Genomic DNA, 27037 nt, shown 5'->3' with positions numbered 1-27037 from the left:
CTTCAATTTGAGAGGCAGACAACCCAGACTCATCCTCAACGCCCTGCCCCTGCCTTCATCAGTGAAGAGACATGGCAGAAAACATCCTGCAGCCAAGAAGGCTCCACACCCATTTGCACTACTCAGGTGACCCCGAGGACACAGATAAACCTCCAAATGGCCTCAGCGACTCTCAGAAAGGATGCAAATGACCAGCTGTCTGCAAGGAGTATAAATCCTTCCATTCCCCACCATCCAGTCAGAGCTGAAGAAGCTTCTTGGATGAGAAGCGAAACATCTTCAAAGAAAAAAAAAAACAAGAAAATCCAGCTACCTCTTGAAAAAAGCACCTTTGGGACAACCATGACCTGGATGACTGAGAATCTCCGTAGACTTATTAGGACTGGAACTTCCATTGCTAAGTCATGCAGCCATTAAGTGAGTCAGGCCCAATTTTATGTGTTTGCCATGGTTGTTAAACGAATTACATAGTCATTAATCAAATCTGCTTCTCCAATGATTTTTAATGGTTGGAAGCTGGCTGGGAAGGTCGCAAGTGATGATCACATGACCCCAGGACATTTTTTAAAATTAATTTAATTAATTTAAATTTAATTTAATTTAATTTGTATACTGCCCTTCTCCCAAAAGGGACTCAGGGCGGTGAACAGCCAAAATTAAAATACATACAATACAAAAGTTAAGATAATTAAAAGAGATTAAATCAATCGGCCTCCCAATTTAAAACCCCAAGTCTATAAAATTTAAAAATCCCATTAAAAACCATTTAGGCTAGGCCGTCTGCAACCGTCGTAAATACATTCCAGTTGCCAAGTGTCCAGATTTTGATCACATGACCACGGAGATCCTGCCACAGTCGTAAATGTCCAGTTTTCTCAGTGCCATCGTAATTTTGAATGGCGACTAAACCAATGGCCGTACGTCAAGGACTACCCATATTAAAGCGTATCTTAGACAAGCCGTCGCCCAGTCAAGGCACAGAAACCCAAGAACTCCACCTTGATTTTCTATAGGAGAAGTTGGGACAGAGAGAAACTTGGACAGGGTTTCAAGATTGAGGCCAGCCCTTCGAAGCAGGCCGGGTCAAGGAACCAGAGTTTGCAGGGATTCTTGGAATGCGGCCTAATTCTCGTTGGGTATAATAATCGAATCGTGGAAATCCAAATTCAAACGGGTGTGATAAGAGAAGAGAGGAATGAGATGGGCAGATCTTCCTTTACCTTTTGCAGTAAATATAGGCCAATGTTTTTCAAACTTGGCAACTTGGAAGATAGGTGGACTTCAAATCCCAGAATTCCCCAGCCAGCAATGCTGGCTGGGGAATTCTGGGAGTTGAAGTCCGCCTATCTTCCAAGTTGCCAAGTTTGAAAAAAAACTGATGCAGATCAGTTCTGTGATTCTGTGAACCTGTGGGCCACGGCCCATTACTGGGCCGTGGGTTATTGGCCACTGGGCCACGTGAGTAGCTGGCCAGTGCACGCGTGTGCGCCCTCCACTCACGCTAGCGTCGCGAGGGCGTTAGCGATGCTGTGAGTGTCATGCAGGTGCTAGCATCGGTACCAGCGCACCCCACTCGCGCTAGCGTCATGCCGGCACTAGTGATGCCGCAAGCATCGTGCGAGCGCTAGCGACCCTAGCACGAATGGGGGGAGTGTGCGCTCACCGCTTCACCCGAGCTTCGCACAGGCGCTCATGGCCTCATTTGCGTTGCGTGCACAATCGTGGCACCATGCACCCACACCTAAAGGCACCTCCACCACCACCTCGCTGACCCAGAAAGTTGGGGACCCCTGATATAAATCATCACACATATGGCAGCCATTTTGTGACCAGGCAACATCCTGCCTCCCAGAGGTGGGTTCTAAATTTTTTTACTACTGGTTCTGTGGGTGTGGCTTATTTTGTGGGTGTGGCTTGGAGGTCATGTGACTAGGTGGGCATGGCTAGCTGGTCAGTCATTTCTGGAAGGTCCTCGCACTTACGACCAGTCCTCGCACTTACGACCCGACTCATTTGTTTGCTTTTAACACTGATCAGCTGTAGGAGGGCCCTTTGAAGCCCCGTGGCAAGAGTTTAAACAGTTTTTTTCCCTCTAGTCATCAGCTGGGACTCAGGAGGCAGCAATAGATTGGGGGTGGGACCAAATAAAAGGTAAGAATAACGTGGGGGGGTGGGGGGTGGGGGGGCGGGGGGAAGAACCGGTTCGGTGACGTCATATTGTCACTGCTACCGGCTCGGCCGAACCGGACCGAACCGGGAGGAACCCACCACTGCTGCCTCCCCATGTGAACCCTAGTGTGCCATTACTTAAGCTTCAAACATGCCCCCTGACTTGGTTGCACTTCTCCTTCCTTGCAGGTCCATATCAAAACCATGCCAGCCTCCACCTATCGTCTTTTAACTGGCCAGGAGCAACCCATCTTCCTCTGATGGGCCCTGCCTTGGCCACTGGCTTCCCGTGTCCGCTTCGTAAGCTTGCTGCACTCCCAAATCTGAAGCCGGCCTCTGGGCTCAGTGCCCCAGATTCGCAAGAGTTTCGTGACTGTTTCTGCTGCACGAACCATCCAGCCAAGTTTGTTGTTGGTTTCCTTTGCTGGGGACAATTTATCTGGGGTGTGAACTTGGAGGTTATGCCTATTGCTTGAGGTTGGCTTCTACACTAGAAAGCAAGAGATATTGAAGATTGAACCTTACACTACTGTGCTGACCCTGACCTAGAATGGATGGATTAGACTCTACCACTTGCAGGGGAGACCTGAACCAATGTGGGTGGATTAGACTCTACCACTTTCAGGTGAGACCTGAACTAAACTGGGTGGATTGGACTGTACCACTTGCAGGGGAGACCTGAACTAAACTGGGTGGATTGGACTGTACCATTTGCAGGGGAGACCTGAACTAAACTGGGTGGATTAGACTCTACCACTTGCAGGGGAGACCTGAACTAAAGTGGCTGAATTAGATTCTACCACTTGCAGGGGAGACTTGAACCAAAATGGGTGGATTAGACTCTACCACTTCCAGGGGAGAGAAATGGTGCAGGTTGGGAAGAATTCCTTATTATTATTTTTTTAAAGTCCTAAAGATTGCAAAGCAGGTGGAAGTAAGCTTTATTTCCCAAGCTGTTCTCTTTTACAGAGCCTTTTTTCCTTAAAAGAAGGGAAATACGAAAATATAGCATTTGGTAAATGCTCTTTGAAGTGGTTCAGTCCAGAATCAGGTTCCTTGACATCGTTGTCAAGATCTCCTGGCAAATTTACAAGATTCTGCCCAGCAAGAATTGGGGTACATAGCCTACTCTCCCTGGCAGTGTGGGATCCTACTCCCAAAATTCATTTCTGCAGTCATACAAGTCTGGCTTTTGCCCCTTAGAAATCAGAGCAAACTCTCCTGGTGTCTGGACTTCAACATACTGCTAACAATTGTATAAGTTGCTTTAGAGCTATTGTATGATTTTTTTTAAAATTTAAACTACTAATACAAACTTTGAGATGACCAAAATACTAAAATTATTATTTCCCAAAGCAGATCAGAGAGGGAGAAAAAGTGGGACTAAGTGCTCTTTAAAAAAAAAAAAAAAAAGTCACTCTATTCTCCGCACACCAAAGATTAGAGAAATGAATATTATTTGCTGTTTTAAAGCGTCTTCTTGCTCTCATTGGAGAATGGGAAGAGTTTGTAAGAGTTGACACCTTTTGGCAAGACAATCCACGTTAAGCAGCCTTAACTGCTCAGGCAGCTGAAGTTTGAACTTGTTTTGTAAATGTTAAAAGTAATAGCAGAATTGCAAACGTCTCTCCAAAAGCTTTCAGAAATGTCTAGAAAGTCTTAGAAACTGCATTAAGTTCTGGTTTGTTTTACCGTATGTGCTAAGCCTGGGTCAGCAACACTCATGTCCTGGCTCCCAGTTCCCCCTCCAAATAATAATAATAATAATAAAATCCACCATGTTGTGTTTGCATTCTTGTCCATATTTTCTTATGATATTTGGGTGATTTTGTAGAATTCTGGTTTTTTCTTTTTTCCCTGGGACTCTTATCTTCGGGTCTGTCAATCTGCTGACCTCTCTGTTACGTAATAAACAGGGGTGGGTTCCTGGGGGTTTGGCAGGCTTTCGGGTGATCCACTAGCTAAGGATCGCTAGGGTTCGGCAAACCCCCAAATGCCACCCGTGGCTGGCCACGCCCACCCCTCCCCTCCCAGGAGTCTTCACGCAGCCCATTCATCATTCCAGGTAAGTGCAGGGGCTGCGCGGAGGTTCTGGGAAGGCAAAAAATGGGCCTCCTGGCAGTTCCGGAAGTTTGTTTGTTTTTGTTTGTTTTATTGGATTTATATACCGCCCTACTCCCGAAAGACTCAGGGCGGTGAACAGCCACAGAATAAAACACCTAAATACAAAAATTTAAAATAGAATAAAAACGAATTAAATAATTTGGCTGAGACAAATTTAAAATACCGGACAGCTAAGTCCGGAAGCAGGCCTGTTTCTGGCCTCCGGACTTTGGGGGAAGCTGTTTTTGCCCTCCCAGAGGCTTGAGGAAAGCCTCCGGAGCCTGGGGAGGGCGAAAAAGCCCTCACCCCACCGCCGTGGTACAGGCGGCCGACTAGGCCACACCCATCATGACCACGCCCACCCGGCAATGGGGCAGCGAACCCGTTGCTAAAGGATCTGAAGCCCACCCCTGATAATAAACCATGGTTAAAAACCACAGTGGCTGAATTCACACATTGCACTGCAGTGAACTAAGGCAAAATTAGCCTCTGTTGTTTGAGCCCTTCCCTCTACCCCGATGTTTCAAATTCCGGATAATATAATACTTTTAACACATTGGAAGAATCGTTTCCTTTCAAAGCCTCTGAGCCACTGGATGCAATTTGTATAGGTTTTGCGTGCGTGCGAACTGTGAGGAGAGGAACTGATGCAACAACACAGCTGTTTTGAAATGTTAATTGGCATTGGGGCTAGCAACAAACACACCTTGCTTTTCTTTTCAAGCTTCTGCCAAGAGGTTTACTTCTCAAGGCTGCTGCTTTAAAGAATAGGACAACCTACTGGTTCCCATAATAGGAGCCAAAAAAAAAAAAAAATCAGTTTGGAAAAAGAGAAAGGCTAGATTTGCTCAATACAGCAAAGTCAATGGGAAAGTCAGATTCACTCGATAATCATGTTACTATAATTTAACATCCACATTGATTCACTGAACAACTATGGCAAGAGGGGTCATAAAATGGGGCAAAATTCACCCGTCTTGCTTAGCAGTGGAAATTTGGGGCTCAATTGTGGTCGTAAGTCAAGGACTACCTATATTATTTAGTTAAGCTAGTCCTTGACTTACCACCACAATTGAGCCCCAAATTTTGTTAAGTGAGTTTTGCCCCATTTTACAACCTTTCTGGCCACAGTTGTAAAGTGAATCACTGCAGCTGAGGTAATAACCCGGTTATTAAGTGAATCTGGCTTCTCCATTGTCTTTGCTGGTCAGACGGTCACATAATCATAGGGATGCTGCGAAGGACGTAACTGAAAAACGGTCATAAGTCACATTTTTCAGTGTCGTGGTAACTTCGAACGGTCACTAAATGAACTGTAGTCAAAAACTACCTGTACTTGCATTGAGTTAGGTTGTAATTGTACTGAGGTTATTAATCCTTCAGAGTGATATCAATGCCTTTTCTGCCTCCTTGACCAGTGTTTCCTCAAACGTGGCAACTTGAAGATGTGTGGACTTCAACTCCCAGAATTCTCCAGGCCAGCTGAGGAACTCTGGGAATTGAAGTCCACAAGTCTTAAAGTTGCCAAGGTTGGAGGCCCCTGGTTTAAATTAACAAAGAGACCACAAAATATCTTGCTTTTTTTCCCCTTCCAAATGAGCGAGTTGGTCAGCATCCCACATTTTGTCTTCTTCACTATTAGGATCCATGCAAACTTAGCTGAAAAGGAATGCTTTAATAGTACAAAAGGCACAAATGATGGACGGGCAATCCACGGCTCCTCCATCTTCACTCATCACATACGAAGAAGATTGACATGTACATTAAAGGCAATACATCAGATTCCCTCATCCCAGGCTGCTCCTTGTCAGCAGGCGCACAAAAATGCAAAAGGGGAGAGAAATCCCAAAGGGAGGTTATACAGATTTTTAAAAAAGCAATTAAGTATGCTTAATACTCTTTCACATTTTTTGATTAAAAAGGCAGAATTAAATCACCCTCTGACTACCACATTACAAATTATAAAAAAGGGAGTTATAAAATTCTAGGGAACCAGAACAATAGTGCCCCAATAAGATTTATGCCGACTTTTGACCATAATGGGCCAGCTCCATTACGGTCATAACTCGAGGACTATCTGTCCCATAAATGTGTAACCTCCCAATTGAACTTTTTTTGAAAAAAAAAAAAAAAGCCGAATCATGAACGATTTCAGGCCAGATTGAATGAGATTTTGGAGTTGTATAGTAGTCAAAATTGGCAATTTCGTAAATGTCAGCCTTAATTTGCAGTCATGTGAGATTATAAAGTAACACTTTAGGCCTGAAGTGAAAGGGTATGGAAGGGGCTCTTGACTGACATTTAGGGAATTATATTACTATAGCTGGTGATATACGCAGGGGGAAAGATTTAAAAAGATAAAACACGGAGTGTGGTTTGTAAGCAAAAATAGTCCTCTTTGGTGGGGAAAGACAATATGTGAGGTGTAGATTTAAAATTCTTGAGAAAATCCTCAACTTTGTGAATGGGCATAGAATGGTTTCTTAAAAGCATTGTGTATCAAGTTAAAACATGAGGTGGAAATTCTTCGCCTCACTTGAAGTATAGAAGTGGCCTAATGATGCTGTGTACAGTATTCCTCCATCTTGGCAACTGGAAGATATCTGGACTTCAACTCCCAGAATTCTGAGAATTGAAGTCCAGACATCTTCAAGTTAGGGTTGAGAAACATTGATGTATAGGCAACTTGAAGCTCTTTATTCGGGTTAAATGGATCCAGGATGACATTTAAATGGTTGTAAAGTCGTTCCAAAGCCATATGATGAGCTTGTTGAGATGGCCGGTGGAAACCCTTGATCTTCTAGATCAAAGGGCAGAAGTAGCTTGAACGCACCGGGGATCGAGCTTGAGATGAAACAAACCAAAGAAAGGCCGGTGGAGAGGTTCAACTGAAGACCAAACTTCCATTCAAGGTGGCTTGCTCCTCCTGGCTGCTCTGGGGTGTCCACAACTTAAGGCAAGACGGTGAAAGAGAAAAGCAACATTTCTGGAACAAGCACAAAGCTGGTCATGAGGACTTCCAGCGGCTGAAAATTTTGCCACATCCCCTAGGGCAGTGATGGCTAACCTTTTTGCCATCGCGTGCCAGGAAGGGGGGGGGGCAGGGGAAGTTCACGTCCGTGTGTGCACACACCCATAATTCTATGTGCCCCGCCCCACCCCCGCTTCTGGCACACGATGGCCCAGTAGGCCTGTTTTTCTTTCTCACTTGGCTCCAGATCCTCTCTATGCATCTGGGGAGGGCAAAAACAGCCTTCCCCACCCCCTCGGAGGTCCTCCGGAGGCCCAAAAGGGCCCGTTTTCCAACTTTCGGTTAGACAGGAAGTGACTTATTTGCTGTCCCCAGTCTCCAGAGTCTCCTAGAGAGGCTGAGAGCTGAGCCGGGATGCCAGGCAACATGGTTCCGCGTGCCACCTGTGGCACGCGTGCCATAGGTTCGCCATCATGGCCCTAGGGCGTAGGTTTTTAGCGCTCTATGAGGAGATCAAAGGCCTTGGAAGGGTTCCGCCAAAATTGGAATGACGACGACAGCTTTGCACGGCCATCCAAGAAAGTTGCAGGAGGCCACGTGGCTGTTGGTGTGGTCACAGGTCTGTGGCAGGTCCCCAGTCGTAACCATAGTCCTGGTCTGACTCAGAGTCATAAGTCTGCGCATGGGTGAACTTCTTCCGCAGCGCTTCATGTTCGTATTCCCTGACAAAGAGATGGCACAGCTGTAAATCAATGTACTGCGTGGATTTACGTATGCACATTAAATAGGCTGCATCAATAGAGGGATAGAATCAAGTTTTCGTGAAGTATTACTACCACCGTACAAAGCCTTAGTGCACCCACACTTGGAATACTGCATTCAAGAGTCTTGGTGGTGCAGCGGACTAAGTGCTGTTATGTAGCACTTAGCTGCCAGCTGCCTGCTATTAGTGCGAGTTCAAATCTCACCAGGCTCAAGGTTGACTCAGCCTTCCATCCTTCCAAGATAGGTAAATTGAGGACCTGGATTGTGGGGGCAATAAACTGACTTTGTAGAAACACCGCTTATGGGGGGCCAAAAGCCCTAATAAGCAGGTATATACAAAAAGAATGTAGGCTATTGCTATAAGTGCATTGTAAGCCGCCCTGAGTCTTCGGAGAAGGGCGGCATATAAATTGAACTAATAATAAATTTTTGGTCACCACAACATAAAATAGAAGTTGAGACTCTGGAAAGAGTGCAGAGAAGAGTAACTAGGAGTAATAGGAGCCTTGGTGACGCAGTGGACTAAGTGCTGTTAAAGTAGTACTTAGCTGCCAGCTGCCTGCAATTACTGCAAGTTCAAATCTTACCAGGCTCAAGGTTGACTCAGCCTTCCATCCTTTCGAGGTAGGTAAAATGAGGACCCGGATTGTGGGGGCAATAAGCTGACTTTGTATAAAAAAGAACACCGCTTTGGGGGAGGGGGTGAAAGCCCTACTAAGCAGGTATATACAAAAGTATGAAGGCTATTGCTTAATGCATTGTAAGCCGCCCTGAGTCTCCGGAAAAGAGCGGCATATAAATCGAACCAATAAATAAATAATAAATAAATAAACTAAGATGATTAGGGGGGCTGGAGGCTAAAACATATGAAGAATGGTTGCAGGAATTGGATATGTCTGGTCTAGTGAAAAGAAGGACTATGGGAGACATGATAGCAGTCTTCCAATATTTGAGCTGCTGCCACAAAGAAGAGGGCAGTCAAACTATTTCCCAAAGCACCAGAACGCGAGACAAGAAACAATGGATGGAAACTAATTTAGGAGAAATTTCTTGACAGTTAGAACAATTAATCAATGGAATGACTTGCTTCCAGAATGCCTATGGAGATTCTCAGTGATGGTTGACTCAAAGGTGTTTTTTCAAAAGGCAGCTGGACTTTTGACAACTGGTCCTCAAGGAAAAACAAAGACCAGTTGCTGTATGAAATTGCCTCCAGAATTTTTGAATACTCCATCACTGGAGGATTTTTAGAAGAAATTGGACAACCATTTGTCTGAAATGGTATAGGGTTTCCTGCTAGAGCAGGGGGTTGGACTAGAAGACCTCTAAAGTCCCTTCCAACTCTGTTGTTCTGTTTTCTGCCCTACTAATAGGCCTTGAGATATTTGACCGGAATTTGTCTCCTAGACAATGCATACTACTTTTTCGAACACCAGATGCAAACTTAGTGTCAGGTTTCGATATCGTCTTCAAATAAAATAGATTGCATTTCCAAACAGATAGTCTTTGAAGAAATCTTTCATTTTATTAAGCACGACAATCTGCCCCCGATCATGGCGTAGCCAACTCTGACTTCCTGACCCCAAACCCTCCTTTTCCGTTCCCCAAATCTCTGTGTCTCATTGGCCTTTTTCCAAATCACTCTCCCCATATCTACTACTTAAGCTCCCAGGAATGTCCCCCCTCCCTCTCATCTCCTAGGGGATATTATCTTCAAGGAAAATAAGTAGGTGAAATGTCAAGCGTCCTCTTGCCAGCTGCCCCCTCTTCTCCTTCTTATGTCAGCACTAGAGTAAATGCAGGTTGAAGTGCTGACACTTAGAATGCAGTGGATGGGTTCACACAACATGTTTAACCCACTTCAGCACCAATCCAGATCAGCCATCTTAGTAACTCATTCTCACTTGCTGGGTCAAAAGTCACTACACTTGCCTCATGAAGTGATCGGGACATCTAGATTTTCCAGGCAATATGTCTCCAGCAGGAGTTGAATTGGTTATGTTCTTTTCGGATATAATTCAAATTCTACCACATAGATGGACAGGCTGATTGCATTTTGATTCCAACTGCAGCCTTAAGTAAATTCTCCCTGACCCATCATGAAGCTTCAAATGAGAAGTTTATACCTGATGTCATAACTGCTGTGCCACTGTCCTTGGGGTTGGTGATCACTCTCATGCTAGAAGAAAGAGAGAAATATAGATATAAGTGATATCCAGAATGTTGGCTCAAGTATTACAAATCACTTTATGGCAGGGATTTTCAAAATGTGGCTTGTGATGCAGTCCTAGAAAGGAGGAGGAGGAGGAGGAGGAGGAAGAAGAGGAAGAGGAGGAGGAGAAGGAGAGGAGAAGGAGAGGAAGAAGAAGAAGAGGAGGAGGAGGAAGGGAAAGGAGAAGAAGAAGGGGAGGAGGAGGAGGGGAGGAGAAGAAGGGGAGGAGGAGGAGAGGAGAAGAAGGAGAACGAGAAGGAGAAGGAGAGGAAGAAGAGGGGAGGAGGAGAGAAGAAGAAGAGAGAAGAAGAGGAAGGGGAGGAGAGGGAGGAGGGGAGGAGGAGAGAGGAAGAAGGGGAAGGGAAGGAGGAGGAGGAGGAGGAGGAGGAAGGGAGAAGAAGAAGGGGAGGAGGAGGAGAGGAGAAGAAGGAGAACGAGAAGGAGAAGGAGAGGAAGAGGGGGAGGAGGGGAGGAGGAGAGAAGAAGAGGAGAGAAGAGGAGGAAGAGGAGGAGGAAGGGGAGGAGAGGAGGAGAAGAGAAGAAGAAGGAGAGGAGGAAGAGGAAAGAAGGAGGAGGAGAAGGAGAACGAGGAGGAGAGGAGAAGGAGAAGGAGAGGAAGAAGACGAGGAAGAGAAGAAGAAGAAGAATTACATTTGTGTGCCATCCAATTTTGAGTGACTCACAACAATCAAGCAAAGAAATTAGAATGAATTCAAAACTATTAAAGTGACAAACCATTTTGGAAAACGTTGCCAATGAAACAGCAGGGATTTGTCTGGCTAGTGGCCAGATCAGGGCCTCGAAGGCAGAAAAATAAATGAAGAGGGCGAACTAGTATGCTAGACTAGTACATCACTTTTAGGAATCCCTTCCAAAGCCAAACGGCTGACTCTCCTTACCACGTCAATGGGGTAGGCCAATGCAGCTGCCACACGTTCGTCCAGCTCCCGATCGAGGTTTTGTTCTGCTGGCTCTGATGAACGACTCAGAGCTGCCTCTTGATAGGGCTCGTCTAGATCCTGGTCTGTGTAAGGTTCTCCTTCTGCGTCCGTTTCCTCATAATCACTGTTGGCCCGACTGTCACAAGTCAGGTCACCCATACTGATGGCCGAGGTCTGGTTTAATATGTCCAGACTCTCCTCAGCCGAAGCATCCACCTAAAGAAAAAAGGAGTGGAAAATTACAGAGTAGGAAGCAGATGGATGTTTGGAGAAGGAAGGAGTTTGTACTAAACCAGATCTTGTGGAACAGGGATCCCCACCCCTGGGCCATGGACTGGTACTGATGCACGGCCGGCCAGGAACCAGGCTACAGAAGTGAGCGAAGCCCCATCCATCCATGTGTGGGATCCAGATAGTGCACAAAACCACCACCACCTGGTCCGCAGAAAAAGCGCCCTCCACGGTACCCATCTCTGGGACCCAAAGGTTGGGGGTTGCTGTTGGAGAACTGTCAACTCTGAAGCGAACCTGGCTGAAGCCATCTTGTGCTGCCTCATAGTTGCCATGAAGCCTGAGAGGGTGAAAGGAGGGGGGAAGTAGATAGCCAGGCTCCAGTCAAAACAAAATGCTTTCTTGTGGGAACCAAGGTCATTGAAACAGGTGGCCGTTGAAAGAGGAGAGGAGCCTGCCTTCCATCTTCATTGGACAATGTGATCGGTGACACCTGGGAGGAGGAGAGTTTGATTCGTTTAATTAGGTGAAAACCGTGGGAACTGTCAAGAGTTGGTTTTCACCAGCTGTGCCGATATGATGTAGCCAATAAACATATCCTTTGAGGAATCTACCTGCCTTGGAGTTATGCTTTCAATGGGTGCATTACTCGGAAGGCTGACATTTTTTTTAAAAAATTTGATTTATATGCCGCCCTTCTCCGGAGACTCAGGGCGGCTTACAATGCGCTAAGCAATAGCCTTCATCCTTTTGTATATTTATACAAAGTCAGCTTATTGCCCCCACAAACTGGGTCCTCAATTTACCTACCTTAGAAAGGATGGAAGGCTGAGTCAACCTTGAGCCTGGCGAGATTCGAACCTGCAGTAATTGCAGGCAGCTGGTCTTAATAACAGGGTGCTTTAGACCACTGTACTACCAAGGCTCTAAGGACATTAAAGGACATTAAGCCAACTCTGACAGTTCCTGCTGTTTTCACCTAATTAAACGAATCAAAGTCCCCCACTCCCAGGTGTCACCAGTCACATTGTCCAATGAAGATGGAAGGCAGGCTCCTCTCCTCTTTCAACGACCACCTGTTATGATGACCTTGGTTCCCACAGGAAAACTTTTTGTTTTGACTGGAGCCGGGCTATCTATTTCCCCCTTCCCTTCCCCTTCTTGAGCTTCGTGGCAACTATGAGGCAGCACAAGATGGCTTCAGCCAGGTTCGCTTCAGAGTTGACATTGGTTGCGATAGACTTTGGAAGATGACCCTTAGCTAAAATGTTGAGCAGCTTAAGAAGTTTCGGACAAGCTAATCAAAGAAGCCCAATAAAATAAATTATTCATGTCCAATATAAAAAAACAAAACAAAAATGAAAAGCAAAGACTAAATAGAAAACTTTTGTTACCAGATAATAAATAACCTGGATTTTTTTTAAAAAACAACAACAACAACTTCCTTTGGATTAAAAAGCTAACACGTTGCACAACCACCAAATCTGGACTGCAATCTGGATTTCAAAGTTATATTACTGCAGCATTCCACATGCTGGAACCTTGGAAGCAGTTCTTATGAATCCAGAGAGCATCAGGATGGGGGAAATAGCCTTGTTGCACACAAATTAGGTTAAAATTTCACTCCACTATGAGGTGCCCACCCACCTGTTCTTCCGTCATCCAGACAGGGCGGGCCTGCTGAATTTGGATGATCTCCTTCAGGGTCTGATACCAGTTGTTGGAGCCTCCGGCGAGACTGATGGTAGCTGTGAAGAGGTGGCTGCAATACTTCTGCATCTTGGTGGCCTGTGCATAGAGACGCCGCGAACTCTTCTTGGAATCTGGCACCAGCCACTGCCTCATGGCCTTGATTCCTTGCCGGCTATCGGGCTCACAGAAGACCACAATGGGGAAATACTGCACATAATTGAGACGTTCAACGGCAGCTGGCGTGATATCTAACAATGCATGTTTATCCTGTTAAAAGGAGAAGTGAAGTGTTACTATCGTTTTATAAAGACTTGGTAAGAGCACGCTTGGAATACGGAATCCAGTTTTGGGCGCCACCAGAGGTGGGTTTCACAGAATTTTACCACCGGTTCACCGCGCATTGAAAATGTGAATGCTTCCTTCACTCACATGCATGCCTACCGCACATATGCATGGCCTTCCGTGCATGCACTTTGCACACACGGGGGGGGGGCCTTGCACACATTTGCGCGGCTTAGAAAACGTGGCTAAATAGGATGGCATAGCACAGCAGGTCGCCACGATGTGAAAAAGAGCCTTGGTAGTACAGTGGTTTAAAGCACCCTGTTATTAACACCAGCTGCCTGCAATTACTGCAAGTTCGAATCTCCCCAGGCTCAAGGTTGACTCAGCCTTCCATCCTTTCTAAGGTAGGTAAATTGAGGACCCAGTTTGTGGAGGCAATAAGCTGACTTTGTATAAATATACAAAAGTATGAAGGCTATTGCTTAACGCATTGTAAGCCGCCCTGAGTCTCCGGAGAAGGGCGGCATATAAATCAAATTAAAAAAAAAAAAAGACATTGAGATTCTAGAAAGAGTGCAGAGAAGAACAACTAAGATGATTAGGGGGATGAAGGCTGAAACATATGAAGAACGGTTACAGGAACTGGGTATGTCTAGTTTAATGAAAAGAAGGACCAGGGGAGACAGGATAGCAGCGTTCCAATATCTCAGGGGTTGCTACAAAGAAGAGGGAGTCAAGCTATTCTCCAAAGCACCTGAAGGCAGGACAAGGAGCAATGGGTGGAAACTAACCAAAGAGAGAAGCAACCTAGAACTAAGGAGAAGTTTCATGTCAGTGAGAATAATTAATCAGTGGAACGACTAGCCTCCAGAAATTCTAGACAGCTCCAACACTAGAGGCTTTTAAGAAGAGGACCGTAATTTTAAACACCAACATTAAAAGTTTCATTGTATTATTTCCATCACCACTTCATTTCCTCACCTGCTTTGCAACTTGCCACACAGTGTCCAGTTTGATCACTTTGGATGTTCCTCCTTCTCTGATAACACTCTCTAGAAAAACGGAGAGAGGGAGAAAGAGAAAGGATTTGAGAATACAGCTGGTCCTTGACTTACGACTATTGGTTTAGCAACCGATCAAAGTTACAACACTGCTCAAATAGTGAGTTGCAACCAGTCCTTGCACTTATAACCATTATCAGTGGTGGGATTCAAATAATTTAACAACTGGTTCTCTGCCCTAATGACTGGCTGGGTGGGCGTGGCCATGGTGGTGACAGGCAGCACTCGGCCTCCTGTACCCTTCTGGGAGCAAAAATAGGCCACGGGGGGGGGGGGGGGGAGGGGGGAGGGAAATGCACTGCCCCTCCATGCCCCGTTTTGGGCCTAGTAGGCCTCCCTGCAGCCTCCTGGGAGTGAAAACGGGCCGCGCGGGAGGTGGGGGCATACTACACACACACCCGTGCCCCATTTTGGGCCTAGTAGGCCTCCCTGCACTTACCTGGGAATCAAAATGGGGCAGGTGGGGACTCCTCGAAGGGGCGGGGAGGGGAGTGGCGGGGCCAGCCAGCAATTTACTTACCGGTTTGCCTGAATCAGCCCAAACCGGATGAATCCCACCACTGTTTGGGCTGAGGAATTCTGGGAGTTGAAGTCTTAAAGTGGGAGAAGTCTTAAAGCCATCTTAAAGCGGCCAGAGTTGAAAAAACACTGAACTCCAGGGGATTTCAAGGCACCGTTGGAGCAGTGGAGAGTCCCAACGGGGCTGAGATTCACCAGGTAGGAAATGCTGCTCCTCGTCCCTGAAACCCAAGCACACTCACCTGCAACCTGAAATTGATCTGGCATCTCCGTGCTCAGTTTCTGCATGGCGATGTCAGCAATTGGACCCAGGATCACCACAGGACGCTTAAAAGTGGCTGCATGAGAAAAGACACCTTGTAAACCAAGTTTCTAGTCCATAAGAGATTAGGAGAAAGACATCAGAGGAAGTATTGCCTTCTTTTTTTTTTTTTTTTTTTAGGGATTGAAAAAATGATTTATCAGCGCTTAAAGCAGCCCAATATTTTCAGGGTTATGTGCAAAACTGAAAGCCAGGTGGTCCTTGACTTGCTAGCATTTGTTTAGTGACCGTCTGAAGTTACAACAGCACTGGAAAAAATGGCTTATGATCGTTTTTCACACTTATGAATCTTTGCAGCATCCCCATATTTACATGATAAAAATATGGCTGCTTGGCAACCCAGATATTTTCACGATAGTTACATCATCCCAGGGTCATGTGATCACCTTCCAAGATGGCTTCCAATAAGCAAAGTCAATGGGAGAAGCTGGATTCACTTAATGAAAGTGTGACTCACTTAACAACTGTAGAGATTTCCTTAACTCTGGCAAAAAAAGTTCACAAAACAGGGTGTGACTCACTCCATAACTGCCTTGCTTAGCAATGGAAATCCTGGTCCCAAATGGCAAGACAAGACAAGGACAAGACAGGACCAGGACAGGACAGTACAAGACAAGACAAGCTTGATTGTCACTTTTTTTTGTGAACACACTGGAAACATTAAACCATATAATTCTGATGCCTGCTCTCAATATCTATCATCTATCTATCTATCTATCTATCTATCTATCTATCTATCTATCTATCATCTATCAATCTATCTATCTATCTATCTATCTATCTATCTATCATCTATCTATCTATCTATCTATCTATCTATCTATCTATCTATCTATCTATCTATCCTCTCTCATCTATCTATCATCTATCTATCTATCTATCTATCTATCTATCTATCTATCTATCTATCTATCTATCTAATATCTCTCTCATCTCTCATCTATCTTTCATCTATGTAATCTAATCAATCTATCTATTATATCTAGATATACAGATATATAGATATACAGCAGGGGTGAAATGTAAAATTTGTTACTACCGGTTCTGTGGGCGTGGCTTGGTGGTGGTGGGGTAATGTGACTGGGTGGGCGTGGCCAACTTTTTTTTTTTAACTTTTCAAAGCATTTTTTTTACCACCTCTTCGGCCAAAGAGGTTGCAAAAAAATGCTTTGAAAAGCCTCTGCCGATCAGGCAACTCAGCTGGGAGCGTCAGAGGCTTTTCAAAGCATTTTTTTTTACCATCTCTTTGGCAGAAGAAGTTGCAGAAAAAATGCTTTGAAAAGCCTCTGACGATCCCAGCTGAGCCGCACAATCATCAGAGGCTTTTTTTTTTTACTTTTAAAAGCATTTTTTCGGCGGAAGAGGTTGTAGAAAAAATGCTTTTAAAAGTAAAAAAAAAAAAAAAAAGCCTCTGATGATTGTGCGGCTCAGCTGGGCATGGTGGGGGGGGGGGCGCAGGGATTTTTGCTACCGGTTCTCCGAACCACCCGCCACCAACCGGATTGGGTGATCCGGTCCAAACCGGGAGCATTTCACCCGATATACAGATATATATATGTATATACACACATAGATACACACACACACACACACTAATCACAGACCATTTAGAGTTCTTACAACAATTCTGGTTGTAAGTCGAGGACTACTTATCTGTAATGAAAAGCCTTCCTCCTTCACTACGACAAGCACCTACCTTCCTTGAGTACAACCTTTTCGTAAGGTGGGTAGTGGCCCTGCTTGGTGAGGGTTGAAAGATCTTCCCGGCTTTTGCGCAGCATCCGTTTGGCTCCCCGCAAACCTCGGAGTTTCCAGAACTCTGCTCGAGCCCCTAAAGCACTGGAGGGCTTGGACGTCGCTTTGAGAACCGTTTCCAGACTGGCGAACTGTTCTGCCCTGGGATCAGAAAACGCCGGGATCAGGAGGACGAGAGGTAGAAGAGGCAACCTTTTCCTTCCAGTTAAAGCAGCTGGTTAAACCAACCATGGTGGTACAAGGTAAAGCCATGGCTGGAGAAGTGATTTCAGCAGATTTGGGATAAGTTACAACAGCACTGAAAAAGTGACCTATGACTTACAAATTTTGGGCTCCATTGTGGTCATAAGTTAGAGTGGTGCAGTGGCCTAGAGGTGGAACTCTTGCCTCACAATCAGAAGGCTATGAGTTCGATCCTAGGTAGAGGCAGATATTTCTCTCTCTGGGCACACTGAGAATGTATCTGCTGAACAAAACTCCGCATTGGCAACAGGAAGGGCATCGGGCCATTAAAACACTGCTAGCTCCATTCAGTTGCCCAGATTCCACCCCGCAAGGGATTATGGGGTCGATAAATGATGATGATTGTCACGAGTGTTTTCAGAATTGCTGTAGCTACTTGATCAGTTACAAACAGTATGGATCCAATCAAGCCATCTCCTGTTTGCAATTAACTGCAAGCCTTCCTCGCCCTAGTTAATTGCAGGTTAACTCCCCATATAAGCACGGACCTTTCTGCTTGCTATTCGGGCCTAGACGCTGTTTAGGCCTAGATGCAGAGCCAGTGCTGAAGCACCTGGATGCAGAGCCCAGAGCAGAGCTGCAGAAGGGAGGAGAACTCAGCTAAGGAGTCCTGATGGCTGCAGCAGAGATAGCAGCAGAAAAGGAGCCGAAAAGCTGTGTAAAGATACTCCCACGGAGCTAGCTGCAACTGTGAGTTGAGATAGCTGGGAGCCTTTTGAAGTCTCCAATTTCGGCTTGCCTTTTGCTGAGTTGAAGCACGCAAGCCAACATCTGAACTGTTGCTGCTGGACAGTTTCCCTCCCAGGAGCTTCAAGCCACGTTTGCTGATTGAATTGTTTTTCACAGGTGACTTTTAGCTGTGAAGCCTACGCTGCTGCCCTTCTACCACCTCGATGATGTATCGACACCGAAGCTGTTTAATGTCATGTTAGTTTTTTCTTATGGACTGTTTCGGTATTGTGGAGAGGAATTTAGGGAGATGGCCTGGCTTCATTTAACCAAGATAAGACTTTGTTATTAATGTGCCTTTTTAAAGATATAGTGTTTTTTAAACATTTTGAAGTAAAGTATATTTTTATACAAGACTCCTCTGCTAGTTTTATTTCAGTCCTAGTGTGTTTGCTCGTGAGCTGGTTCACGGTTCGGGGACAACCCTCAACCCCATCCCGACAATGATGATGATTGTGGTCAGAAGTTGAGGACTTACCTCTACCCAGTGACATAACTACTCAGTGGAATTTGCTATAACTTAGTGTTTCTTAAAAGGTGGCCCAAGGATCACTGGGGGTCCATCCTCCAAAATCCCCTTGGGGGTTCGCAAAATAAAAATTATTTGCCCAATATTGAAGATATTTGCAAAAATATTAAACAATGTCACTCATATTATTTTTTATTTGCTACAAATACAGGGTTTCCCATGGAAATTTTGTATGTTACTGTCTAATGGGTTTAATATTGTTATTTTATATTTCAATAAATAAATATTTACAAATGTATTCATTTTAATTTTTAATCTGGCAAATATTGATAAAATCCCTGCAGCCTGAAACAGCTGATGGTCAGGGAGGCCGATCCAATCAGCTGCTTGTGCTAATCAGGGTGTGCTGAAGCTGAAACGGGCTGTTTGCTGCAAGGAGGCAAATTGCTGGGAGGCAGAAGCAGAGGCAGATTTTTTTTCCTTGTTTTCCTCCCCCCAAAAAGATAGATGCGTCTTATAGTCCAGAGTGTCTTATACTCCGAAAAATACGGTAATAATGAAAGTGACATTTTTATTTTTACTTATGTTACCCCTGCTTGGAATTAATTTTTTGCACTGATTATGGAGCAGATACTCCAATAGGGACGGTTAAAATATTAATAACAGAATAACAGAGTTGGAAGGGACATCAGAGGTCATCCAGTCTGACCCCCTTGCTCAAGCAGGAGACCCTACGCCGTTTCAGACAAATGACTGTCCGGTCTCTTTTTAAAAAAATCTTTTAAAAATCAACAATCTTTCCCCCACAAAAAAGATACGCTTCTACCTGCTCCGGTTTGGGATAATGCCCTTGTCCAGCTCTTGAAATTCCTTTCCCATCCGCAGAGCCAGCCAGCTTCCCAGTTTGCCCCGATACATCGTGTCCACCACATGGAAAACTTCTCCCCGTGTAAAGCTCAGGGCGGAAGGCGTATCCTTCTCAAAATCAAAGTGGGTGCGGATGTAGAACGAATCTCCCAGGTTGGATTTGACCATCTTCTTGTAAACTAGGGAGAAGAGACCAAATGGGAAGCCGTCATTCCCCCTCAGCCCAGCCTACCTTACAGGGATATTGTTACACAGATTTTTTTTTTTTTTTTTAAAAAGGGAAGAATTCTCCACACGTGACTGTTTGAAGTTGATGGAATTTTGGACTACCAATAAAGCACAGGTGGGCAATATTTTTTTTAAAGGCATGTATCCATATATCCATCTTTCCATCCATCCCCGTTTTTATCCATTCATCTGCTTTTCAGGAATCTTAGGTGGCTTATCTGGCTGAGGAAAATTTGTGGGGCTGTTTCTTTTTGATAGAACGTTTAATGAAATAACAGAATACAGAGTCGGAAGGGACCTTAGAGGTCTTCTAGTCCAACTCCCTGCTTAGGCAGGAAACCCTATACCAGTGGTGGTGAACTCACCGAGTGCCAAACAGGTCCTCCCCCATGTGCTGCATGCACAACTGTACCATCTGCACATGTGCGCAGCTTTCGCACGGCTCACCCCATGCGCCCAGCAATGCAATTGCAGCATCTGCATGCGTGGGGTTTTTGCGCACGCAATGCATGTGCACAAATGCCATCTATGCATGCACATGCTGCACGCAAGGACACTGCAAGCTCTGAAGACCAACTGGGTCCTCTGAATTGCATGCATGCGTACTGGAGGCCCGAACAGATGGCTCTGTGTGCCACCTTAGGCATGCCTGCCATAGGTTTGCCATCATGGCCCTTATACCATTTCAAACAAATGGTTGTTCAATCTCTGCTTAAAAACTTCCCGTGTTGGAGCATTCACAACTTCTGGAGGCAAATTGTTCCACTGATTAATTGTTCTAACTGTCAGGAAATTTCTCCTTAGTTCTAAGTTGCTTCTCTCCTTGATTAGTTTCCACCCATTGCTTCTTGTCCTGCCCTCAGGTGCTTTGGAGAATAGCTTGACTCCCTCTTCTTTGTGGCAGCCCGTAAGATTTATTTATTTATTTATTTTATTTTATTTTATTTCTATACCACCCTTCTCCTGCGGGACTCAGGGCGGTGTACAGCCAAGATAAAACATAGCATATAAAATTTAAAACACAATTTAAAAACAATTAAATAATTTTGGCCCAGTTTAAAACAACCCAATTAAAACCGAATTCAATTAAAAACTGAGAGGATGGGATCAAGCCAGCCTGGCTAGATGGAATAAGTGTGTTTTCAGGGCCCGACGAAAAGTCCGGAGGTCTGATATCGTGCGTATCTCAGGGGGTAGATCATTCCAGAGGGCAGGTGCTGCCACAGAGAAGGCTCTCCCCCTGGGGGTCGCCAGCCGGCACTGTCTGGCCGACGGCACCCTGAGGAGGCCCTCTCTGTGCGAGCGAACCGGTTGGTGGGAGGCTATTGGCGGCAGAAGGCGGTCTCGTAGATACCCCGGCCCTAAGCCATGGAGTGCTTTAAAGGTGGTCACCAAAACCTTGAAGCGCACCCGGAAGACCGCAGGAAGCCAGTGCAGCTCGCACAGGAGAGGTGTTATATGTGAGCGCCACGTCGCTCCCATAATCCCCTGCGCGGCCGCATTCTGGACCAACTGCAGCCTCCGGGTGCACCCCAAGGGAAGACTGCTATCATGTCTCCCCTAGTCCTTCTTTTCATCAAACTAGACATACCCAGTTCCTGCAACCGTTCTTCATATGTTTTAGCCTCCAGTCCCCTAGTCATCTTTGTTGCTCTTCTCTGCACTCTTTCTAGAGTCTCAACATCTTTTTTACATCATGGCGACCAAAACTGGATGCAGTATTCCAAAAGTTTGAGGGTGTTAACTTGCCCATAACCACATTCTCTGGTAGGAAATATACACACATATGATAGGAGGGGAAGGAGGGACATAAAATCTACCAATGAGGAATAAATCACTTACTGTCCTGTTTGTTCTGAACGTGGAACGTCACTTCTTCCCCTGGGAGCAACTCCATCAAGTACTGCACAGCGTCCTCACGAGTCGAGTTCTGGAAGGGCTTCTCATTCACCTGGCAAGAGAAAGGGCCAAAAGGGGGGTTTGGCCAGCAGCACTGCTCATCTCGTTTGCCCATCTTTATTGTTCTCAAAATTATTATTATTTGAGGTACGTTGCCTTGCTTCAGGAACTCAACGTGACGTCCAGAGTTGAGGTCCACAAATCTTAAAGGGGTAGCCAAGGTTGAGAAACACCGGTTTCTTTTGTAACTACATTTTATTGATCGATGGATTTGTTTCCCACTTTTATTATGGCAACGTTGTGGCTCAATGGTTAAGAGGCTGGGCTTGTCGACTGGAAAGGCCAGCAGCTCAGGTTCGAGACCCGAGCACCACACGACAGGGTGAGCTCCCGTCCTTGTCTCAGCTCCTGCCAACCTAGCAGTTTGAAAGCATGCAAGTGCGAGTAGATAAATAGGTACCACTTCGGTGGGAAGGTAACAGCGTTCTGTGATGTCACGTTGGCCACATGACCGAGGAAATGTCTTCGGACAGCACTGGCTCAATGGCCTTGCAACCGGGATGAGCACTGCCCCCTACAGTTGGCAACGCTATCGGAGTAAAATGTGCAGGGAGTCCTTTACCTTTTGTTATTCTTACAACTAACTCAAGGTGGCGAACATATCCAACACACCTTCCTCCTCCTATTTTCCCCACAACGACAACCCTATGAAGTGGCTTGGGCTGAGAGGGAGTGACTAGCCCAAAGTCATCCAGCTGACTTTCATGCCTAAGGCAGGACTAGAACTCTCAGTCTCCTGGTGATTGGCCAAAGTCACCCAGCTGGCTTTTATGGCTAAGGCGGGACTAGAACTCTCAGTCTCCTGGTGATTGGCCCAAAGTCACCCAGCTGACTTTCATGCCTAAGGCGGGACTAGAACTCTCAGTCTCCTGGTGATTGGCCCAAAGTCACCCACCTGGCTTTTATGGCTAAGGCGGGACTAGAACTCTCAGTCTCCTGGTGATTGGCCAAAGTCACCCAGCTGGCTTTTATGGCTAAGGCGGGACTAGAACTCACCATCTCCTGATGATTGACTCAAAGTCATCTACTTCTCTTTCATGCCTAAAGCAGGACCAGAACCTGCAGTCTCCTGGCGATTGGCCCAAAGTCACCCAGCTGGCTTTTATGGCTAAGGCAGGTCTAGAACTCACAATCTCCCGCTTTCTAGCCTGGTGTGTTAACCATAAGACCAAACTGGCTCTCTACACTTTCCTCCCATTACTTCTAGTCTTCTCCTTTCCTCCCATTACCTCTAATTTTCTTCTTTGGAGCCAGTAATCATCCTACAGATAGGCAAAATTCCAGTTCCACCAAGATCAGAGATGGTTCATTAGTCGTTCCCCACCCATAAGATACCTGAAGGATCTGGTCGCCTTCTTGGATGCCTTGCATCTCAGCCGGGCTGCCCTCCTGCACGCCAGACACAAATATCCCAACGTCATTCCCGCCGGTAAGACGGAGCCCGATGCTCTTGGCTTTGACAAAACGCACCACCTTCAAATCGGGGCTATACCTGCAAAAAGAGAATAGAATAACAGAGTTGGAAGGGACCTTGGAGGTCTTCTAGTCCAACCCCCTGCTTAGGCAGGAAACCCTACACCACTTCAGACAAATGGTTATCTAATCTCTTCTTAAAAACTTCCAGTGTTGGAGCATTCACAACTTCTGGGGGCAAGTTGTTCCACTGATTAATTGTTCTCACTGTCAGGAAATTTCTCCTTAGTTCTAAGTTGCTTCTCTCCTTGATTAATTTCCACCTGTTGCTTCTTGTCCTGCCCTCAAGTGCTTTGGAGAATAGTTTGACTCCCTCTTCTTTGTGACAATTTTATTTTTTTATTGGTTTGATTTATATGCTGCCCTTCTCCAGAGACTCAGGGTGGCTTACAATGCATTAAGCAATAGCCTTCATACTTTTGTATATACCTGCTTAGTAGGGCTTTCGGGCCCCCCCAAGCAGTGTTCTTTTTTATACAAAGTCAGTTTATTGCCCCCACAATCCTGGTCCTCATTTTACCTACCTCGAAAGGATGGAAGGCTGAGTCAACCTTGAGCCTGATGAGATTCAAACTTGCAGTAACAATCCCTGAGATATTGGAAGACTACTTTCATGTCACCCCTAGTCCTTCTTTTCATTAGACTAGACATTCCCAGTTCCTGCAACCGTTCTTCATATGTTTTAGCCTCCAGTCCCCTAATCCTCTTTGTTGCTCTTCTCTGCACTCTTTCTAGAGTCTCCACATCTTTTTTACATCGTATCCTGCTGCCGCTTTATCAAATTCCATATTAATGATGCTTAAATGAAGAGTCTGCCAGGCTGGAGCTTACCCTGAAAGCCCATCATTTTGTGTAATGGAATTATTCCTTCGGAAACTGTATTCATTGATGGGGGATTCCTTGGGATCTGGAAGGGGGAGAAAGAACCCATTGAATTATTTATTTATCATATGGCACATTCACCTCACATTTCGATAAAAACACAAGAGATAAAAATATGCAGCATGAAATCTAAAATACAGGTAGTCCAAAGGAGAGAAGATACCTAGTGATGATGAAGTTATTAAGAAAATTATGGAATGTGCTGAAATGAGTAAATTGACATTTGAAATTAGAGAACAGGAAGACAAACAATACTATTTGATATGGGATTTGTTTTACTAATGGCTAGATAATAAAGCATGGAGATGAAGTATGAAATATGAAATTAAGGTAATGATAAAATATATGAAATGTTTTCTTATGGGAGTTAAGCCTTTGTTAAATAATTGTTAAATGGGAATAATAATATAAAGGGATATGTATAGTTGTCAAATAAGAGAAATTAAATAATTTGTAATTTTGGATATGGGATTATGCACAAAAAATCTTAACCAATCGACACACTTTCTGTGATTGTATTGAATGATGGTGTTTTTATGTTTAAAAATATTTCTTTTTCCAAAAAAAAAAAAAAATACAGGTAGTCCTCCACTTACAACAGTTCATTTAGTCCCCCTTCGAAATCACCACGGCACTGAAAAAAGTGACATATGACCATTTTTCACACTTACGACCGTTGCAGCGTCCCCACGGTCACATGAAATTCAGACAGTTTGCAACTGACTCATATTTATGACAGCTGCAGTATCCCGGGGTCATGTGATCCCCTTTTACGACCTTCTGATAAGCGAAGTCAATGGGGAAGCCGGATTCACGTAACAACCGTGTTACTAAGTTAAGGACTGCAGTGAGTCACTTAATAACTGTGACAAGAAAGGTCGTAAAATGGGGCAAAGCTCCTTTTTTTCAGTGCCCACTGAACGGTCACTAAACGAACTGTTGTAAATCAAGGACTGCCTGCATAAGACAGCAGCATAAGACAGCAGAATAGAAGAGGAAGAACGGGAGAAAAATCACAAGATACAAAGACCTGCAATTAGAAGTAGAACAACAGTGGCAAAAGAAAGCAAAGATAGGTACGAATAGCAATAGGGGTCTTGGGTGCAATGCAATCCCAAAACATCCGGAGCACCACCTGAACCCCATCGGCATTGACCAAATCCCCATTGGTCAATTGCAAAAGGCAGCTTGACTTGGAACAGCTTACATCCTGAAGCGATATCTTCAACACCATCAAATCTCTACATCTGCCTATCTCAGGTCCTTTCGAAGGACTCAATGGGTGGCCAAAAAAGCCAAATCTAATCTAAACATCTGGCTGACTGTGCAATCAACCATAATAGTAATAATAATAGTGATGATGATGATGATGATGATGATGTCTGTGTTTGCAAATGATCCCAGAAGCAATTTTTCTCCTTCAAGAGACATTGCTCATTATCATTGACCTTACAAGAGATGCTAAATTCAAGGCACTTACTAAGAACTGGTGATGGAGTCAACTCTTCCATTGCTGTTGTTTCTTGTCTGCTGTAATCCCTGTTTGATCTGGCCAAGTGGGCGGGATGAGAGAAGAAGACAAAACTCATAATGAAAATTTGAGGGAAACAACAATATCTCAAATGGTATCTTTTGCAATTATTATTTAAATCGGAGGTCTCCAAACATGGCAACTTTTAAGACTTGTGGACTTCAAATCCCAGAATTCCCCAGGCACCCATGCTGGCTAGGCAATTCTGGGAATTTGAAACCTACAAATCCTAAAGTTGTCAAGGTTGGAGACCCCTGATTTATAAGAGCAATTATGACTGGCTTATTTGTTTCCTGTTTTTCAGCCTCAGCATTATGTATTAACACAAAGAATGTTAGAATTAGAGCAGAATTAAATCCAAAATCAAATCGATAAAATTAAATCCAAAATCGGCCCAAACAATCTAGGACAGCAAAATCACTACATAAGAGGGGAACAAATAAAAGAATACATTTGACAAATCTAGGGTCATTCACAACGAGAGCCAGAAACTTGAAGAGACAACAAGCAAAAAAAGGGAAAAAAAGTTAAGTGGTATCCAATTATGATAATTAAGCAGTGATCTTACTATATCTTACTTACTGGGTGAAAAAGCCATACAGATAGTTTAAAAGAACTGTTCACACAATAAATTATTTTACAAAATATAGCATGCCGCATGTCCAATCAGAGCTATATAAATTGAATGAATGAATGAATGAACGAACGAACGAATGAATACATTCAGGAAGTTATCTCAGCAGAAACAAGGGCACTATTTCCCCCTTTTAAACTGAGCCATTAAATTTCCTGATTTGTGGTAACTCAAACATATTATTCTTCTTGTACATAAGGCTTGTCCAAAATATAATGGATTTAACGGTTCTAGAGGTATTCCTCAATTTACAACCGTAATTGAGCCTGGAATTACAGTGGTAACTCATTGCAGTTGTAACTCAAAGCATCGTGTGACTGGATCCAATTTGTCAATATTTTTTATGGCTGTCATTAAGAAAGTGCCACAGTCATTAAACAAATACATTTTACCCAGCGGGTGCTTTTTGGAAAACTGCAAACTGGAAGTAAATGCTGGAAATGGGCAAAAAACATCATAAACTGTGATTTTGCAAACAGCCGTAATGGTGAGCTGGTTGCCTAGCACCCAAAATGTTACTTCACTGTAGTGTCTGCGTGTATGTACGTATGTGTTTTTGTGTGTGTGTGCTCTCTCTCTCTCTCTCTCTCTCTCTCTCTCTCTCTCTCTCTCTCTCCCCCCCCTCTCTCTTTCTCTCTGTGGTGATCATAACTTTCAAATTGGGCTGTAAGTAGCTGTTGGGTGGTCCATTATAACTTCAAACATTCATTAAGTGATCAGTAATATATTGAGGATTATCTGTAAAACATGCCTAGCTCTTGCCCTTCACTTTTCTGTCACCCTGGTTATCAATTTGCTTCTAATTCTGTGGTGGGAGAACGCGAGCAACGTGCTGGCCTAGTGGTGGAGATTCTTGCCCCCCACTCGGAAGGTTGAGAGTTCAATCATAGGTAGCGGCAGATGTTTCTCTGTCAGGGCGCAAAGAAAAAATATCTGCTGTGAACTCAGTGTGGCGTCCGGAAGGGCATCCGGCTAGTAAATACTCAGATCCATCCA

At 44.7% G+C, this 27037-nt stretch overlaps 2 protein-coding genes across 7 annotated transcripts in view; one reads left to right on the top strand and one right to left on the bottom strand.

Annotated features, from left to right (window-relative positions):
* The window catches only part of LOC117668613 (amyloid-beta A4 precursor protein-binding family A member 3-like), a 29813-nt gene extending 25852 nt beyond the window's left edge, over positions 1-3961 (top strand). For all 5 annotated transcript variants that reach the window (XR_015734178.1, XM_060694931.2, XM_034422635.2 and 2 more), the window contains one exon: positions 2359-3961. Coding sequence is in view for 4 of the 5 variants with exons in the window: in XM_060694931.2 (XP_060550914.2) it covers positions 2359-2430 (72 nt within the window). In the remaining variant the exon portion in view is untranslated. The remainder of the gene's footprint in view (positions 1-2358) is intronic.
* A 1966-nt stretch (positions 3962-5927) lies between these two features.
* The window catches only part of TJP3 (tight junction protein 3), a 61646-nt gene continuing 40536 nt past the window's right edge, over positions 5928-27037 (bottom strand). For both annotated transcript variants that reach the window (XM_060694949.2, XM_060694947.2), the window contains exons 9-20: positions 25357-25424; positions 23826-23901; positions 22857-23013; positions 21405-21513; positions 19294-19513; positions 16968-17167; positions 15192-15287; positions 14351-14421; positions 13040-13351; positions 11120-11377; positions 10135-10187; positions 5928-7965 (exon numbers count right to left, since the gene is read on the bottom strand). In XM_060694949.2, the coding sequence (XP_060550932.2) occupies positions 7857-7965; positions 10135-10187; positions 11120-11377; positions 13040-13351; positions 14351-14421; positions 15192-15287; positions 16968-17167; positions 19294-19513; positions 21405-21513; positions 22857-23013; positions 23826-23901; positions 25357-25424 (1729 nt within the window). In that variant the 3' untranslated portion in view covers positions 5928-7856. The remainder of the gene's footprint in view (positions 7966-10134; positions 10188-11119; positions 11378-13039; positions 13352-14350; positions 14422-15191; positions 15288-16967; positions 17168-19293; positions 19514-21404; positions 21514-22856; positions 23014-23825; positions 23902-25356; positions 25425-27037) is intronic.

The sequence above is a fragment of the Pantherophis guttatus genome, chromosome 1 (assembly GCF_059756535.1).
Source record: "Pantherophis guttatus breed Tessera chromosome 1, ASM5975653v1, whole genome shotgun sequence".
Taxonomy (NCBI): domain Eukaryota; kingdom Metazoa; phylum Chordata; class Lepidosauria; order Squamata; family Colubridae; genus Pantherophis; species Pantherophis guttatus.
This window is presented reverse-complemented; position numbering and strand designations above follow the sequence as displayed.